Source organism: Dendrobates tinctorius, unplaced genomic scaffold (assembly GCF_039654945.1).
Source record: "Dendrobates tinctorius isolate UK_male_01 unplaced genomic scaffold, ASM3965494v1 ptg000063l, whole genome shotgun sequence".
NCBI lineage: Eukaryota > Metazoa > Chordata > Amphibia > Anura > Dendrobatidae > Dendrobates > Dendrobates tinctorius.
In genome coordinates, this window is record NW_027361731.1 from 27,309,927 (window position 1) to 27,326,966 (window position 17,040).

General features: G+C 54.1%; 1 protein-coding gene across 4 annotated transcripts in view; it reads right to left on the bottom strand.

Annotated features, from left to right (window-relative positions):
- The window catches only part of LOC141094037 (protein kinase C alpha type), a 230,604-nt gene that overhangs the window by 40,160 nt on the left and 173,404 nt on the right, over nucleotides 1-17,040 (bottom strand). For 2 of the 4 annotated variants that reach the window (XM_073579742.1, XM_073579745.1), the window contains 5 exons: nucleotides 16,192-16,320; nucleotides 10,075-10,231; nucleotides 9,859-9,993; nucleotides 8,122-8,215; nucleotides 6,051-6,083 (listed from right to left, as the gene is read on the bottom strand). In XM_073579742.1, coding sequence (XP_073435843.1) covers nucleotides 6,051-6,083; nucleotides 8,122-8,215; nucleotides 9,859-9,993; nucleotides 10,075-10,231; nucleotides 16,192-16,320 — 548 coding nt within the window. The remainder of the gene's footprint in view (nucleotides 1-6,050; nucleotides 6,084-8,121; nucleotides 8,216-9,858; nucleotides 9,994-10,074; nucleotides 10,232-16,191; nucleotides 16,321-17,040) is intronic. The other 2 variants (XM_073579743.1, XM_073579744.1) reach the window with 1 other exon arrangement.

Here is a 17,040-nt window from a genome sequence, read left to right on the forward strand (position 1 = left end):
CTGTATGTATGAGCGGCTGTATGATATCTGGCTATATATATGAGCGGCTGTATGATGTCTGGCTTTATGTATGAGCGGATGTATGATGTCTGGCTGTATATATGAGCGGATGTATGATGTCTGACTATATTTGAGCGGCTGTATGATGTCTGACTATATATGAGCGGCTGTATGGTGTCTGGCTGTATATATGAGCGGCCGTATGATGTCTGGCTGTATATATGAGCAGCTGTATGATGTCTGGCTGTATGTATGAGCGGGTGTATGATATCTGGCTGTATGTATGAGCGGCTGTATGATGTCTGGCTGTATATTTGAGCGGCTGCATGTCTGGCTGTATGTATGAGCAGCTGTATGATGTCTGGCTGTATGTATGAGCGGCTGTATGATGTCTGGCTGTATATATGAGCGGCTGTATGATGTCTGGCTCTATATATGAGCGGCTGTATGGTGTCTGGCTGTATGTATGAGCGACTATATGATGTCTGGCTGTATATATGAGCGGCTGTATGATGTCTGACTATATATGAGCGGCTGTATGGTGTCTGGCTGTATGTATGAGCAGTTGTATGATGTCTGGCTGTATGTATGAGCGGCTGTATGATGTGTGGCTGTATAGATGAGTGGCTGTATAATGTCTGGCTGTATGTATGAGCAGCTATATGATGTCTGGCTGTATGTATGAGCGACTGTATGATGTCTGGCTGTATATATGAGCGGCTGTATGATGTCTGGCTGTATATATGAGCGGCTGTATGAAGTCTGACTATATATTAGCGGCTGTATGATGTCTGGCTGTATATATGAGCGGCTGTATGATGTCTGGCTGTATGTATGAGCGGCTGTATGATGTCTGGCTGTATAGATGAGCGGCTGTATAATGTCTGGCTGTATGTATGAGCGGCTATATGATGTCTGGCTGTATGTATGAGCGGCTGTATGATGTCTGGCTGTATGTATGAGCGGCTGTATGATGTCAGGCTGTATATATGAGCGGCTGTATGATGTCTGACTATATATGAGCGGCTGTATGATGTCTGGCTATATATATGAGCGGCTGTATGATGTCTGGCTGTATATATGAGCGGCTGTATGATGTCTGACTATATATGAGCAGCTGTATGATGTTTGACTGTATGTAATTTACTATACCAGAGCGCCCCCTCTATAGGCTGCATAAAATTACCCAGCAAAGTCAGTATCAAATCCAGGAAGACAAAACGTCATCCGTGATGGCAGTACATACCCTGGCTATAGTCATGCTACACAGTGAGGCGCGAGGCATGCACACACCGTGTCCAGTATTCGGCATCACATGCAGTGTCCGGCAACCATATATACTCCACCATTACCACCGTGCATCGCGGCTAGTATACATGCTGGTGTATGTATCAGGCAGATACATAACGTGCGCGGTCACCATCGGGGAGACAAGATAGAAAAGGGAGATGACGGGATGCAAGGAAGCCCCTCCACCCCGGCGGCCAAGACGGGCTGATAACAGCGAGCCTAGCGGGAAAATCAGTGAACCCACCATGATCTGTAGGCAGGCAGGTTCATAGGTCATCTGGAAGAAGGAGAAAAGAAGCACAGAGGACAGAGGAGCAGGATCCCCAGCAGCACAGAGGATGTCAGGAGAGGAGATCACAGCTGAGAGTTACATGGAGGAGAAGCAGGATCCCCAGCAGCACAGAGGATGTCAGGAGAGGAGGAGATCACAGCTGAGAGTTACATGGAGAGAGGAGCAGGATCCCCAGCAGCACAGAGGATGTCAGGAGAGGAAGAGATCACAGCTGAGAGTTACACTGAGGGAGGAGGAGGATCCCCAGCAGCACAGATGATATCAGGAGAGGAGGAGATCACAGCTGAGAGTTACATGGAGGGAGGAGCAGGATCCTCAGCAGAACAGAGGATGTCAGGAGAGGAGATCACAGCTGAGATTTACATGGAGGGAGGAGCAGGATCCCCAGCAGCACAGAGGATGTCAGGAGAGGAGGAGATCACAGCTGAGAGTTACATGGAGGGAGGAGCAGGATCCCCAGCAGCACAGAGGTTGTCAGGAGAGGAGGAGATCACAGCTGAGAGTTACATGGAGGGAGGAGCAGGATCCTCAGCAGCACAGAGGATGTCAGGAGAGGATATCACAGCTGAGAGTTACATGGAGGGAGAAGCAGGATCCCCAGCAGCACAGAGGATGTCAGGAGAGGAGGATATCACAGCTGAGAGTTACATGGAGAGAGGAGCAGGATCCCCAGCAGCACAGAGGATGTTAGGAGAGAAGGAGATCATAGCTGAGAGTTACACGGAGGGAGGAGGAGGATCCCCAGCAGCACAGAGGATGTTAGGAGAGGAAATCACAACTGAGAGTTACATGGAGGGAGGAGCAGGATCCTCAGCAGCACAGAGGATGTCAGGAGAGAGGATATCACAGCTGAGAGTTACATGGAGGGAGAAGCAGGATCCCCAGCAGCACAGAGGATGTCAGCAGAGGAGGATATCACAGCTGAGAGTTACATGGAGGGAGGAGCAGGATCCCCAGCAGCACAGAGGATGTCAGGAGAGGAGGAGTTTACAGCTGAGAGTTACATGGAGAGAGGAGCAGGATCCCCAGCAGCACAGAGGATGTTAGGAGAGAAGGAGATCATAGCTGAGAGTTACATGGAGGGAGCAGCAGGATGCCCAGCAGCACAGAGGATGTCAGGAGAGGAAATCACGACTGAGAGTTACATAGAGAGAGGAGCAGGATCCCCAGCAGCACAGAGGATGTCAGGAGAGGAGAAGATCACGGCTGAGAGTTACATGGAGGAGGAGCAGGATCCCCAGCAGCACAGAGGATGTCAGGAGAGGAGATCACAGCTGAGAGTTACATGGAGGGAGAAGCAGGATCCCCAGCAGCACAGAGGATGTCAGGAGAGGAGGATATCACAGCTGAGAGTTACATGGAGAGAGGAGCAGGATCCCCAGCAGCACAGAGGATGTTAGGAGAGAAGGAGATCATAGCTGAGAGTTACACGGAGGGAGGAGGAGGATCCCCAGCAGCACAGAGGATGTTAGGAGAGGAAATCACAACTGAGAGTTACATGGAGGGAGGAGCAGGATCCTCAGCAGCACAGAGGATGTCAGGAGAGAGGATATCACAGCTGAGAGTTACATGGAGGGAGAAGCAGGATCCCCAGCAGCACAGAGGATGTCAGCAGAGGAGGATATCACAGCTGAGAGTTACATGGAGGGAGGAGCAGGATCCCCAGCAGCACAGAGGATGTCAGGAGAGGAGGAGTTTACAGCTGAGAGTTACATGGAGAGAGGAGCAGGATCCCCAGCAGCACAGAGGATGTTAGGAGAGAAGGAGATCATAGCTGAGAGTTACATGGAGGGAGCAGCAGGATGCCCAGCAGCACAGAGGATGTCAGGAGAGGAAATCACGACTGAGAGTTACATAGAGAGAGGAGCAGGATCCCCAGCAGCACAGAGGATGTCAGGAGAGGAGAAGATCACGGCTGAGAGTTACATGGAGGAGGAGCAGGATCCCCAGCAGCACAGAGGATGTCAGGAGAGGAGATCACAGCTGAGAATTACATGGAGGGAGGAGCAGGATCCCAAGCAGCACAGAGGATGTCAGGAGAGGAGATCACAGCTGAGAGTTACATGGAGGGAGGAGCAGGATCCCCAGCAGCACAGAGGATGTCAGGAGAGGAGGAGATCACAGCTGAGAGTTACATGGAGGGAGGAGCAGGATCCTCAGGAGCACAGAGGAGGTCAGGAGAGGAGATCACAGCTGAGAGTTACATGGAGGGAGGAGCAGGATCCCCAGCAGCACAGAGGATGTCAGGAGAGGAGATCACAGCTGAGTTACATGGAGAGAGGAGCAGGATCCCCAGCAGCAGAGAGGATGTCAGGAGAGGAGGAGATCACAGCTGACAGTTACATGGGGGGAGGAGCAGGATCCCCAGCAGCACAGAGGATGTCATGAGAGGAGGAGATCACAGCTGAGAATTACATGGAGGGAGGAGCAGGATCCCCAGCCGCACAGATGTCAGGAGAGGAGAACACAGCTGAGAGTTACATGGAGGGAGGAGCAGGATCCTCAGCAGCACAGAGGATGTCAGGAGAGGAGAACACAGCTGAGAGTTACATGGAGGGAGGAGCAGGATCCTCAGCAGCACAGAGGATGTCAGGAGAGGAGGAGATCACAGCTGAGAATTACATGGAGGGAGGAGCAGGATCCCCAGCAGCACAGATGTCAGGAGAGGAGAACACAGCTGAGAGTTACATGGAGGGAGGAGCAGGATCCCCAGCAGTACAGAGGATGTTAGGAGAGGAGGAGATCACAGCTGAGAGTTACATGGAAAGAGGAGCAGGATCCCCAGCAGCACAGAGGATGTCAGGAGAGGAGGAGATCACAGCTGAGAGTTATATGGAGAGAGGAGGAGGATCCTCAGCAGCACAGAGGATGTCATGAGAGGAGATCACAGCTGAGAGTTACATGGAGGGAGGAGCAGGATCCCCAGCAGCACAGAGGATGTCAGGAGGAGATTACAGCTGAGAGTTACATGGAGGGAGGAGCAGGATCCCCAGCAGCACAGAGGATGTCAGGAGAGGAGGAGATCACAGCTGAGAGTTACATGGAGGGAGGAGCAGGATCCTCAGGAGCACAGAGGAGGTCAGGAGAGGAGATCACAGCTGAGAGTTACATGGAGGGAGGAGCAGGATCCTCAGCAGCACAGAGGATGTCAGGAGAGGAGAACACAGCTGAGAGTTACATGGAGGAGAAGCAGGATCCCCAGCAGCACAGAGGATGTCAGGAGAGGAGAACACAGCTGAGAGTTACATGGAGGGAGGAGCAGGATCCCCAGCAGTACAGAGGATGTTAGGAGAGGAGGAGATCACAGCTGAGAGTTACATGGAGAGAGGAGCAGGATCCCCAGCAGCACAGAGGATGTCAGGAGAGGAGGAGATCACAGCTGAGAGTTATATGGAGAGAGGAGGAGGATCCTCAGCAGCACAGAGGATGTCATGAGAGGAGATCACAGCTGAGAGTTACATGGAGGGAGGAGCAGGATCCCAGCAGCACAGAGGATGTCAGGAGGAGATTACAGCTGAGAGTTACATGGAGGGAGGAGCAGGATCCCCAGCAGCACAGAGGATGTCAGGAGAGGAGATCACAGCTGAGCGTTACATGGAGGAGGAGCAGGATCCCCAGCAGCACAGAGGATGTCAGGAGAGGAGATCACAGCTGAGAGTTACATGGAGAGAGGAGCAGGATTCCCAGCAGCACAGAGGATGTCAGGAGAGGAGAAGATCACAGCTGAGAGTTACATGGAGAGAGGAGCAGGATCCCCAGCAGCACAGAGGATGTCAGGAGAGGAGGAGATCACAGCTGAGAGTTACATTATTATTATTATTATTTATTGTTATAGCGCCATTTATTCCATGGCGCTTTACATGTGAGGAGGGGTATACATAAAAACAAGTACAATAAGGAGGGAGGGAGAGAGGGAGGGAGTTACATGGAGGGAGGGAGAGGGAGGGAGGGAGGGAGAGAGGAGCAGGATCCCCAGCAGCACAGAATATGTCAGGAGAGGAGGAGATCACAGCTGAGAGTTACATGGAGGGAGGAGCAGGATCCCCAGCAGCACAGAGGATGTCAGGACAGGAGGAGATCACAGCTGAGCGTTATATGGAGGAGGAGCAGGATCCCCAGCAGCACAGGGGATGTCAGGAGAGGAGAAGATCACAGCTGAGAGTTACATTGAGGGAGGAGGAGGATCCCCAGCAGCACAGAGGATGTCAGGAGAGGAGGAGATCACAGCTGAGAGTTACATGAAGGGAGAATCAGGATCCCCAGCAGCACAGAGGATGTCAGGAGTGTGATGATGTGGGCACCCCCGGCTGTCTTATCATACCACTATAACTTGCCTGCCTACAGATCCCCACGGCATCGGGGGGACATGGTGTGCACTGCACTGAATTCTTGAGTGATGACCTTCAATCACAGTGACAGGAGTACTACAAGTACAAGAAACACTCAGTGATGGTGTGGGAGGGGCTACCTTTAAGAAGTGGAAAGTTTTTATATGACAGCCCTGGAAAATAGAAAAAACTACATTATTAGTCAGTGACAGATAGACATCAGTGAGACAGAGACCGCCAAGGAAGGGAGCCCCCTACAGGCCGACGATGAAAGGAGCCCCCCTACAGACCCCCAAGGACGGGAACCCCCTACAGAAAGTCGAGGACGGGAGCCCCCTATAGACCGTCGAGGACGGGAGACCCCTACAGACCTTCGAAGAAGGGAGACGCCTACAGAATGCCGTGGAAGGGTGCCCCCGAGGACAGGAGCCCCCTACAGACCGCCGAGGAAGGGAGCCCTCTACAGGCCACAGAGGAAGGGAGCCCCCTACAGACCGCCGAGGAAGGGAGCCCCTACAGACCGCCAAGGAAGGGAGCCCCCTACAGACCGCCGAGGAAGGGAGCCCCTACAGACCGCCGAGGAAGGGAGCCCCTACAGACCGCCGAGGAAGGGAGCACCCTACAGACCGCCGAGGAAGGGAGAACCCTACAGACGGTCGAGGAAGGGAGCCCCCTACAGACCGCCGTGGAAGGGAGCCCCCTACAGACCGCCATGGAAGGGAGCCCCCTACAGACCGCAGAGCAAGGAAGCGCCCTACGGACCGCAGAGGAAGGGAGCACCCTACAGACCGCAGAGGAAGGGAGCGCCCTACAGACCGCAGAGGAAGGGAGCGCCCTACAGACCGCAGAGCAAGGGAGCCCCCTACAGACCGCAGAGGAAGGGAGCGCCCTACAGACCGTAGAGGAAGGAAGCCTCCTACAGACCGCAGAGCAAGGGAGCCCCCTACAGACCGCCGAGGAAGGGAGACCCATACAGACCACCGAGGAAGGGAGACCCATACAGACCGCTGAGGAAGGGAGAACCCTACAGACCTCCAAGCAAGGGAGCCCCCTACAGACCGCCGAGGAAGGGAGCCCGTACAGACCGGCGAGCAATGGAGCCTACTACAGACCGCCGAGGAAGGGAGCCCCCTACAGACCACCGAGGAAGGGAGCCCCCTACAGACCACCAAGGAAGGGAGACACCTACAGACCATCGAGGAAGGGAGCCCCCTATAGACTGCCGAGGAAGGGAGAACCCTACAGACCGCCGAGGAAGGGAGCCCCCTACAAACCGCCAAGGAAGGGAGCCCCCTACAGACCACCGAGGAAGGGAGCCCCTACAGACCGCCGAGGAAGGGAGCCCCTACAGACCGCCGAGGAAGGGAGCCCCTACAGATTGCCGTGGAAGGGAGACCCCAAGAGACTGTCGAGGAAGGGAGCCCCCTACAGACCGACGAGGAAGGGAACCCCTACAGACCGTCGAAGAAGGGAGACCCCTACAGACCGCCGAGGAAGGGAGACCCCTACAGACCGCCGAGGAAGGGAGACCCCTACAGACCGCCGAGGAAGGGAGACCCCTACAGACCGCCGAGGAAGGGAGACCCCTACAGACCGCCGAGGAAGGGAGACCCCTACAGACCGCCGAGGAAGGGAGACCCCTACAGACCGACAAGGAAGGGGCGTGCCCCATACAGCCTGTCCAGAAAGACTCCGAGATAGACCTTGCCACCCCGCATACACTAGAGACTCCACCACACCGCCCACACTGCAGGGGCACAGCCAGCCCTGTGGGGACTCAACAGACAGGACAAAGCAGAGGTAATTATATCAGCACACGCAACCTACTGGACACGGATAGCATTACATCAGATTTCACAGCTCCTGTGGTGGCCATCTAGTGGACGCTTTGTGCATTACATGTGCCACGCGCCATCTTGTGGACATTTCTTGTACTTCGAGGACCATTTGAAATCCAGACAAATCTGAATGATTGCTATGGATCTTCTAGAAATGCCAATGGGGTTTGTAACCCAGGAATACGGAAAACCAATACAGACAATAGGGTAAGAAAGTCCACCCTTTATTAGATCTTGTGCACTAGAAACTGGGGGTAAACGAGGCCAGACAGGGGAGCTGTGATGTCAGAGAAGACCATGAGATACGGCCCCCTGAGTACCTGACGCAGTTACTCTGGAGTTATAGAGTCACACGAGAGCTGACAATCCTCACCTCAAACTTCTGCCGCAGCTCCAGGTTACCATCATCGGCTTCTGGGATAGGGACATTGTAATACTCGCCCTCCTCCTGATTCAGGAGCTTGTACCTAGAGTAATGGAGGAAAGCATCAGACACCATACAGAAACATGGAGAGCGGCTGCGGGGAGAAGGCGACAGCAGAGAGCAGCTGCGGGGAGAAGGCGACAGCAGAGAGCAGCTGCGGGGAGAAGGCGACAGCAGAGAGCAGCTGCGGGGAGAAGGCGACAGCAGAAAGCAGCTGCGGGGAGAAGGCGACAGCAGAAAGCAGCTGCGGGGAGAAGGCGACAGCAGAAAGCAGCTGCGGGGAGAAGGCGACAGCAGAAAGCAGCTGCGGGGAGAAGGCGACAGCAGAAAGCAGCTGCGGGGAGAAGGCGACAGCAGAAAGCAGCTGCGGGGAGAAGGCGACAGCAGAGAGCAGCGGCGGGGAGAAGGCGACAGCAGAGAGCAGCTGCGGGGAGAAGGCGACAGCAGAGAGCAGCGGCGGGGAGAAGGCGACAGCAGAGAGCAGCTGCAAGGAGAAGGCGACAGCGGAGAGCAGCGGCGGGGAGAAGGCGACAGCAGAGAGCAGCTGTGGGGAGAAGGCAACAGCAGAGAGCAGCTGCGGGGAGAAGGCGACAGTGGAGAGCAGCATCGGAAACAAGAAGGCCACAGCGTTGAGCAGAGGGCCACAGCAGAGGGAAAAGTGCTGAAAGCCATGCAGAGTGCTCGGGGGGGGGGACAGCGAAGGAACAGGAGAATGGTGGTGATTAGAACTGGGGGACAGATGCAGCACAGGGACAGGAGAATGGTGGTGATTAGAACTGGGGGACAGATGCAGGGAGCCAGGGGCAGCGCAGGGACAGGAGAATGGTGGTGCATGGAGCTCGGGCCGATGCAGGGAGCCGGGGGCAGCACAGGGACAGGAGAATGGTGGCGCATGGAGCTCGGTGGCGCATGGAGCTCGGGGCCGATGCAGGGAGCCAGGGGCAGCACAGGGACAGGAGAATGGTGGTGCATGGAGCTCGGGGCCGATGCAGGGAGCCAGGGGCAGCACAGGGACAGGAGAATGGTGGTGCATGGAGCTCGGGGCTGATGCAGGGAGCCGGGGGCAGCACAGGGACAGGAGAATGGTGGTGCATGGAGCTCGGGGCCGATGCAGGGAGCCGGGGGCAGCACAGGGACAGGAGAATGGTGGTGCATGGAGCTCGGGGCCGATGCAGGGAGCCGGGGGCAGCACAGGGACAGGAGAATGGCGGTGCATGGAGCTCAGGGCCATTGCAGGGAGCCGGGGGCAGCGCAGGGACAGGAGAATGGCGGTGCATGGAGCTCAGGGCCGTTGCAGGGAGCCGGGGGCAGTGCAGGGACAGGAGAATGGTGGTTCATGGAGCTGGGAGCCGATGCAGGGAGCCGGGGGCAGCGCAGGGACAGGAGAATGGTGGTGCATGGAGCTGGGAGCCGATGCAGGGAGCCGGGGGCAGCGCAGGGACAGGAAACTGGTGGTGCATGGAGCTCGGGGCCGATGCAGGGAGCCGGGCGCAGCGCAGGGACAGGAGAATGGTGGTGCATGGAGCTCGGGGCCGATACAGCGCAGGGACAGGAGAATGGTGGTGCATGGAGCTGGGAGCCGGTGCATGGAGTGCTCAGACATGGATCCCTGGAACAGGGTGGGCACGTACATCCAACATTCGCATACTACAATCAGGGAGCGGATTGGCCCGTTTGATCACTCACCAGCCGCACGCCGGCATCTTCATCAGTTCAGAGACCCCAAATGAGAAGGATCCCATGAAGTCGTTCCTGGTGGTCCGGTCCCAGTCCCAGATCTCTATGGAGAGGCGCCGGTCCTTGTCCGATGGCTTTAGTTTACTGCGACAGAAAGAGAAGCAGAAGGTGAGAGCGGCACTCAGCGCTGCTCCACTTGCGGGCCCCGGCGCTCGGACCACCTACAAGGTGAAGGTCTCGTTCCAGTGCGGGTTCAAAGAGGAGCGGATGGTTTTAGTTTTCTTTTTACTCTCATTCTTCGGATCTGGGATGAGTTTCAGTTTCACGTAGGGATCTGACAAACCGTTGGGATCCATAGGGATCAAGTTCTTGGCTTCTCGGACTGCAACGAAAAGCGAAAACTAGAAAAACTATAAGTCACATAACACAGCTCAAGCCCTGCCCACGAGGATCCACTTTCCACTGTATAGACAACCAATCAGGACACTGCTTTTATTTCCCATCATGCATGACATTTGTGAGAGCTGAAATGTGAGTGGTGGCGTATATTAGCCAGCACTAGCTGATAACACAGAGCAGTAGCTGCAGTTTCTCTACAGTTGTGGCCAAAAGTATTGACACCCCTGCAATTCTGTCAGATAATACTCCGTTTCTTCCTGAAAATGATTGCAAACACAAATTCTTTGGTATTATTATCTTCATTTAATTTGTCTTAAATGAAAAAACACAAAAGAGAATGAAGCAAAACGCAAAACATTGATCACTTCACACAAAACTCCAAAAATGGGCCAGACAAAAGTATTGGCACCCTCAGCCTAATACTTGGTTGCACAACCTTTAGCCAAAATAACTGCGACCAACCGCTTCCGGTAACCATCAGTGAGTTTCGTACAATGCTCTGCTGGAATTTTAGACCATTCTTCTTTGGCAAACTGCTCCAGGTCCCTGATATTAGAAGGGTGCCTTCTCCAAACTGCCATTGTTAGATCTCTCCACAGGTGTTCTATGGGATTCAGGTCTGGACTCATTGCTGGCCACCTTAGAATCTCCATTGCTTTCTCTCAAACCATTTTCTAGTGCTTTTTGAAGTGTGTTTTGGGTCATTGTCCTGCTGGAAGACCCCTGACCTCTGAGGGAGACCCAGCTTTCTCACACTGGGCCCTACATTATGCTGCAAAATTTGTTGGTAGTCTTCAGACTTCATAATGCCATGCACACGGTCAAGCAGTCCAGTGCCAGAGGCAGCAAAGCAACCCCAAAACATCAGGGAACCTCCGCCATGTTTGACTGTAGGGACCGTGTTCTTTTCTTTGAATGCCTCTTTTTTTCTCCTGTAAACTCTATGTTGATGCCTTTGCCCAAAAAGCTCTACTTTTGTCTCATCTGACCAGAGAACATTCTTCCAAAACGTTTTAGGCTTTTTCAGGTAAGTTTTGGCAAACTCCAGCCTGGCTTTTTTATGTCTCGGGGTAAGAAGAGGGGTCTTCCTGGGTCTCCTACCATACAGTCCCTTTTCTTTCAGACGCCGACGGATAGTATGGGTTGACACTGTTGTACCCTCGGACTGCAGGGCAGCTTGAACTTGTTTGGATGTTAGTCGAGGTTCTTTATCCAACATCCGCACAATCTTGCGTTGAAATCTCTTGTCAATTTTTCTTTTCCGGCCACATCTAGGGAGGTTAGCCACAGTGCCATGGGCTTTAAACTTCTTGATGACACTGCACACAGTAGACACAGGAACATTCAGGTCTTTGGAGATGGACTTGTAGCCTTGAGATTGCTCATGCTTCCTCACAATTTGGTTTCTCAAGTCCTCAGACAGTTCTTTGGTCTTCTTTCTTTTCTCCATGCTCAATGTGGTACACACAAGGACACAGGACAGAGGTTGCGTCAACTTTAATCCATGTCAACTGGCTGCAAGTGTGATCTAGTTATTGCCAACACCTGTTAGGTGCCACAGGTAAGTTACAGGTGCTGTTAATTACACAAATTAGAGAAGCATCACAGGATTTTTCGAACAGTGCCAATACTTTTGTCCACCCTCTTTTTTATGTTTGGTGTGGAATTATATCCAATTTGGCTTTAGGACAATTCTTTTTGTGTTTTTTCATTTAAGACAAATTAAATGAAGATAATAATACCAAAGAATTTGTGTTTGCAATCGTTTTCAGGAAGAAACTGAGTATTATCTGACAGAATTGCAGGGGTGTCAATACTTTTGGCCACACCTGTAAGTGAGCGGTTTGCAGTCTATCTGGTCTCTCTGATCGCTGACACGCTGTGAATTCTCTGTCTCCCGGATTTTCCGCATCTCAGGAATGAAACTTTCCATGACTTGTGTGGGAACATCAGTGAAATCCCGTGAGCGGAGCGGCTGCCGTATGCAGAGCGTCCACTAGAGGGAGCCCTCCTACCTGAACATAAAGCAAGAGATGCTGGGAGACAGCACAGACTGGTGGCGGAGTGCAGCAAAGGAGGACGAGCGCACGGCGGGAGCAGGTCACGTGACCTCCCAATGGCGGCTGACAAGTCACCAGGATGAAAGTTCAGAACTCAATTCAAAATAATTTATCTGGCGCTCAAAAGGCAAAACTGCAAATAGGAGGGAAAAATACAAACAAGCAGAAATTAGAAATATCCCCCCCTTGTACAAGGACAGGAAGTGCTACTGTGCAGGGTCCACATGAGAGAGAAGTGCTACTGTGCAGGGTCCTCACAGAAGAGAAGTTCTACTGTGCAGGGTCCACACGGGAGAGAAGTGCTACTGTGCAGAGTCCATACAGGACAGGAAGTGCTACTGTGCAGGGTCCACACAGGAGAGAAGTTCTACTGTGCATGGTCCACACAGGAGAGAAGTGCTACTGTGCAGTGTCCGTACAGGACAGGAAGTGCTACTGTGCAGGGTCCACACAGGAGAGAAGTGCTACTGTACAGGGTCCACACAGAAGAGAAGTGTTACTGTTCAAGGTCCACACAGGAGAGAAGTGCTACTGTGAAGGGTCCACACAGGAGAGAAGTGCTACTGTTCAGGGTCCACACAGAAGAGAAGTGCTACTGTGCAGGGTCCACACAGAAGAGAAGTGCTACTGTGCAGGGTCCACACAGAAGAGAAGTGCTACTGTGCAGGGTCCACACGGGAGAGAAATGCTACTATGCAGGGTCCACACAGGAGAGAAGTGCTACTGTGCAGGGTCCAACACAGGAGAGAAGTGCTACTGTGCAGGGTCCACACAGGAGAGAAATGCTACTGTGCAGGATCTACACAGGAGACAAGTGCTACTCTGCAGGATCCACACAGGAGAGAAGTGCTACTCTGCAGGATCCACACAGGAGAGAAGTGCTACTGTGCAGGGTCCACACGGGAGAGATGTGCTACTGTGCAGGGTCCATACAGGACAGGAAGTGCTACTGTGCTGGTTCCACGCAGGAGAGAAGTGCTACTGTGTAGGGTCCATATAGGAGAGAAATGCTAATGTGCAGGGTCCACACAGGAGAGAAATGCTACTGTGCAGGGTCCACACAGGAGAGAAGTGCTACTGTGCAGGGTCCACACAGGAGAGAAGTGCTACTGTGCAGGGTCCACACAGGAGAGAAGTGCTACAGTGCAGGTTCCATACAGGAGAGAAGTGCTACAGTGCAGGGTCCACACAGGACAGGAAGTGCTACTGTGCAGGCTCCACACAGGACAGGAAGCGCTAGCTACTGTGCAGGGTCCACACAGGACAGGAACTGCTATTGTGCAGGGTCCACACAGGAAAGGAAGTGCTACTGTGCAGGGTCCACACAGGAAAGGAAGTGCTACTGTGCAGGGTCCACACAGGAGAAGTGCTACTGTACAGGGTTCACACAGGAGAGAAATGCTACTGTGCAGGGTCCACACAGGAGAGATGTGCTACTGTACAGGTCCAACATTGATGAAAGGGTACACAGGCGTGCGGGGTAACATCAATGATTGGGGAGCACACATGGGTGCGGGGTGATGTCAGTGATTGGGGGCACACACGGGTGCGGGGTGATGTCAGTTATTGGGGGCACACACGGGTGCGGGGTGATGTCAGTGATCAGGGGGCACAAATGGGTGCGGGGTGATGTCAGTGATTGGGGGGCACACACGGGTGCGGGGTGATGTCAGTGATTGGGGGGCACACACGGGTGCGGGATGATGTCAGTGTCCGGCATTTCTAAGCTCTGTTAGACTCCTGTCACCTCTGGAGCTGCACTGCATTTTCCCTGCTGTCTGCACGCAGACCTGTGATTGCAGCTCTGGATGTGACTGGAGACCAGGAGTCACTAATATCGGAGGAGCAGAGGAGAAGCTGCTGGTGTCGGTGCTGACATCACCGGGTGGCGCTGCGTTCTGCCTTTAGTAAATAAGCTTTATTGATTGGGCGTCCTGCAGGTTATTACCCCCATCCTACTGCAGATTATCTCAGTACACAGAGGAACGCCCTGCGGGTTTACATTTACCTCCTGTGATGTGACACAAAACACAGAGATAAGAGCCATCTGGATCCAGGACACACCACAAGTCCCAGCAGATGTGGATTATCAGTACAGAACAGCTCCTCTAGAGGATGAAGGGCAACACTGCACCGAGTGCATGTAGAAGGGACAGATAACAGCTTCATAGGAGAGCTCCCCTAGAGGTCAGGGCAGGAATCAACCATAAAGCCCAAAGCTCAACTCCACCAATATGAGAGAGATCATGGCACCAAACCACTGCCAAACTCCACTGTCCTCCTCCCTCCAGACACTTCTGTCCTCCTCCCTCCAGACACCTCTGTCCTCCTCCTCCCTCCAGACACCTCTGTCCTCCTCCTCCCTCCAGACACCTCTGCCCTCCTCCTCCCTCCAGACACCTCTGCCCTCCTCCTCCCTCCAGACACCTGTCCTCCTCCTCCTCTCTCCAGACACCTCTGTCCTCCTCTCTGCCGACGCCTCTGTCCTCCTCCCTCTAGGCTCCTCTGTCCTCCTGCCTCAAGAGAGGCCAGGGGGAGAACAGCGAGGACGAAGAAAAAATGAGGGAGAACAGAGAGGCCGGGGGGAGAACAGTGCAGCCGGGGAAGAGAGGGGAGAGCACAGCGAGGCTGGGGAAGAAAGGGGGGATCACAGGGTAGACCAGGGAGGAAAACAGAGAAGTTCGGGGGGAAAAACAGGGAAGACCGGGGGGAAGGGAAAAGGGAAGACCGGGGTGGGGAAACAGGGAAGACCGGGGGGAAAGGAAATCAGGGAAGGCCGGGGAGGAAAACAGGGAAGACCGGGGAGGAAAACAGGGAAGACCGGGGAGGAAAACAGGGAAGACCGGGGAGGAAAACAGGGAAGACCGGGGAGAACAGGGAAGACCGAAGGGAGAACAAAGAGACCGGGGGGGAGAAAACAGAGAGACCGGGGGGGAGAAAACAGAGAGACCGGGGGGGAGAAAACAGAGAGACCTGAGGGAAGAACAGAGAGACCTGAGGGGAGAACAGAGAGACCTGAGGGGAGAACAGAGAGACCTGAGGGGAGAACAGAGAGACCTGAGGGGAGAACAGAGAGACCGGGGGGGGGGAGAACAGAGAGACCGGGGGGAGAACAGAGAGACAGGGGGGAGAACAGAGAGACAGGGGGGAGAACAGAGAGACAGGGCGGAGAACAGAGACACAGGGGGAGAACAGAGAGACAGGGGGGAGAACAGAGAGACCGAAGGGAGAACAAAGGGACCGGGGGGAGAAAACAGAGAGACCTGAGGTGAGAACAGAGAGACAGGGGGGAGAACAGAGAGACAGGGGGGGAGAACAGAGAGACCGGGGGGGGGGGGGAGAACAGAGAGACCGGGGGGGGGAGAACAGAGAGACCGGGGGGGGGAGAACAGAGAGACCGGGGGGGGGGGGAGAACAGAGAGACCGGGGGGGGGGGAGAACAGAGAGACAGGGGGGAGAACAGAGAGACCAGGGGGGGAGAACAGAGAGACCAGGGGGGGAGAACAGAGAGACCAGGGGGGAGAACAGAGAGACTGGGGGGAGAACAGAGAGACTGGTGGGGGGGGGAGAGAGCAGAGAGACCGGGTGAAGAACAGGGAGACCTGGGGGCAGAACAGAGAGACCTGGGGGAGAACAGAGAGACCAGGGGGGAGAACAGAGAGACCAGGGGGGGAGAACAGAGAGACAGGGGGGAGAACAGAGAGACCGGGGGGGAGAACAGAGAGACCGGGGGGGGAGAACAGAGAGGCCGGGGGGGAGAACAGAGAGGCCGGGGGGGGGAGAACAGAGAGCCCGGGGGGGGGGGGGGGAGAACAGAGAGAATGAGGGGGGGGAGGGACCACAGTGATAAATAGATTGCATGATAGACCAGCAGTAGTTTTACCTATGACATTCAGCTTTTCGTCGACCACCTCCGCTTTCAGCAGGATCCTCCCCCTTTTTTCGGTATGATCCATTCCACACAGACTAGGCACATTGATGACGCAGACTTTATGTACATTCATGTCACACGCTGCAGAGAGCAAGAGAACCCAGATCAGTAACACCCCAGCACCTGTATATGGCATCTCTGTATACAGGGAGCTCCCCCTAGTGGTGTCTGCAGACAGGATCTTATCATGTATCTCTGTATACAGGGAGCTCCCCCTAGTGGTGGCTGCAGACAGGATCTTATTATGTATCTCTGTATGCAGGGAGCTCCCCCTAGTGTTGGCTGCAGACAGGATTTTATCATGTATCTCTGTATATAGGGAGCTCCCCCTAGTGGTGGCTGCAGACAGGATCTTATCATGAATCTCTGTATACAGGGAGCTCCCCCTAGTGGTGGCTGCAGACAGGATCTTATTATGTATCTCTGTATACAGTGAGCTCCCCTTCGTGGTGGCTGCAGACAAGATCTTATCATGTATCTCTGCATACAGGGAGCTCCCCCTAGTGGTGGCTGCAGACAAGATCTTATGTATCTGTGTATACAGGGAGCTCCCCCTAGTGGTGGCTGCAGACTGAATCTTATCATGTATCTCTGTATACAGGGAGCTCCCCCTAGTGGTGGCTGCAGACAGGATCTTATCATGTATCTCTGTATACAGGTAGCTCCTCCTAGTGGTGGAGACAGGATCTTATCATGTATCTCTGTATACAGGGAGCTCCCCCTAGTGGTGACTGCAGACAGGATCTTATGTATCTCTGTATACAGGGAGCTCCCCCTAGTGGTGACTGCAGACAGGATCTT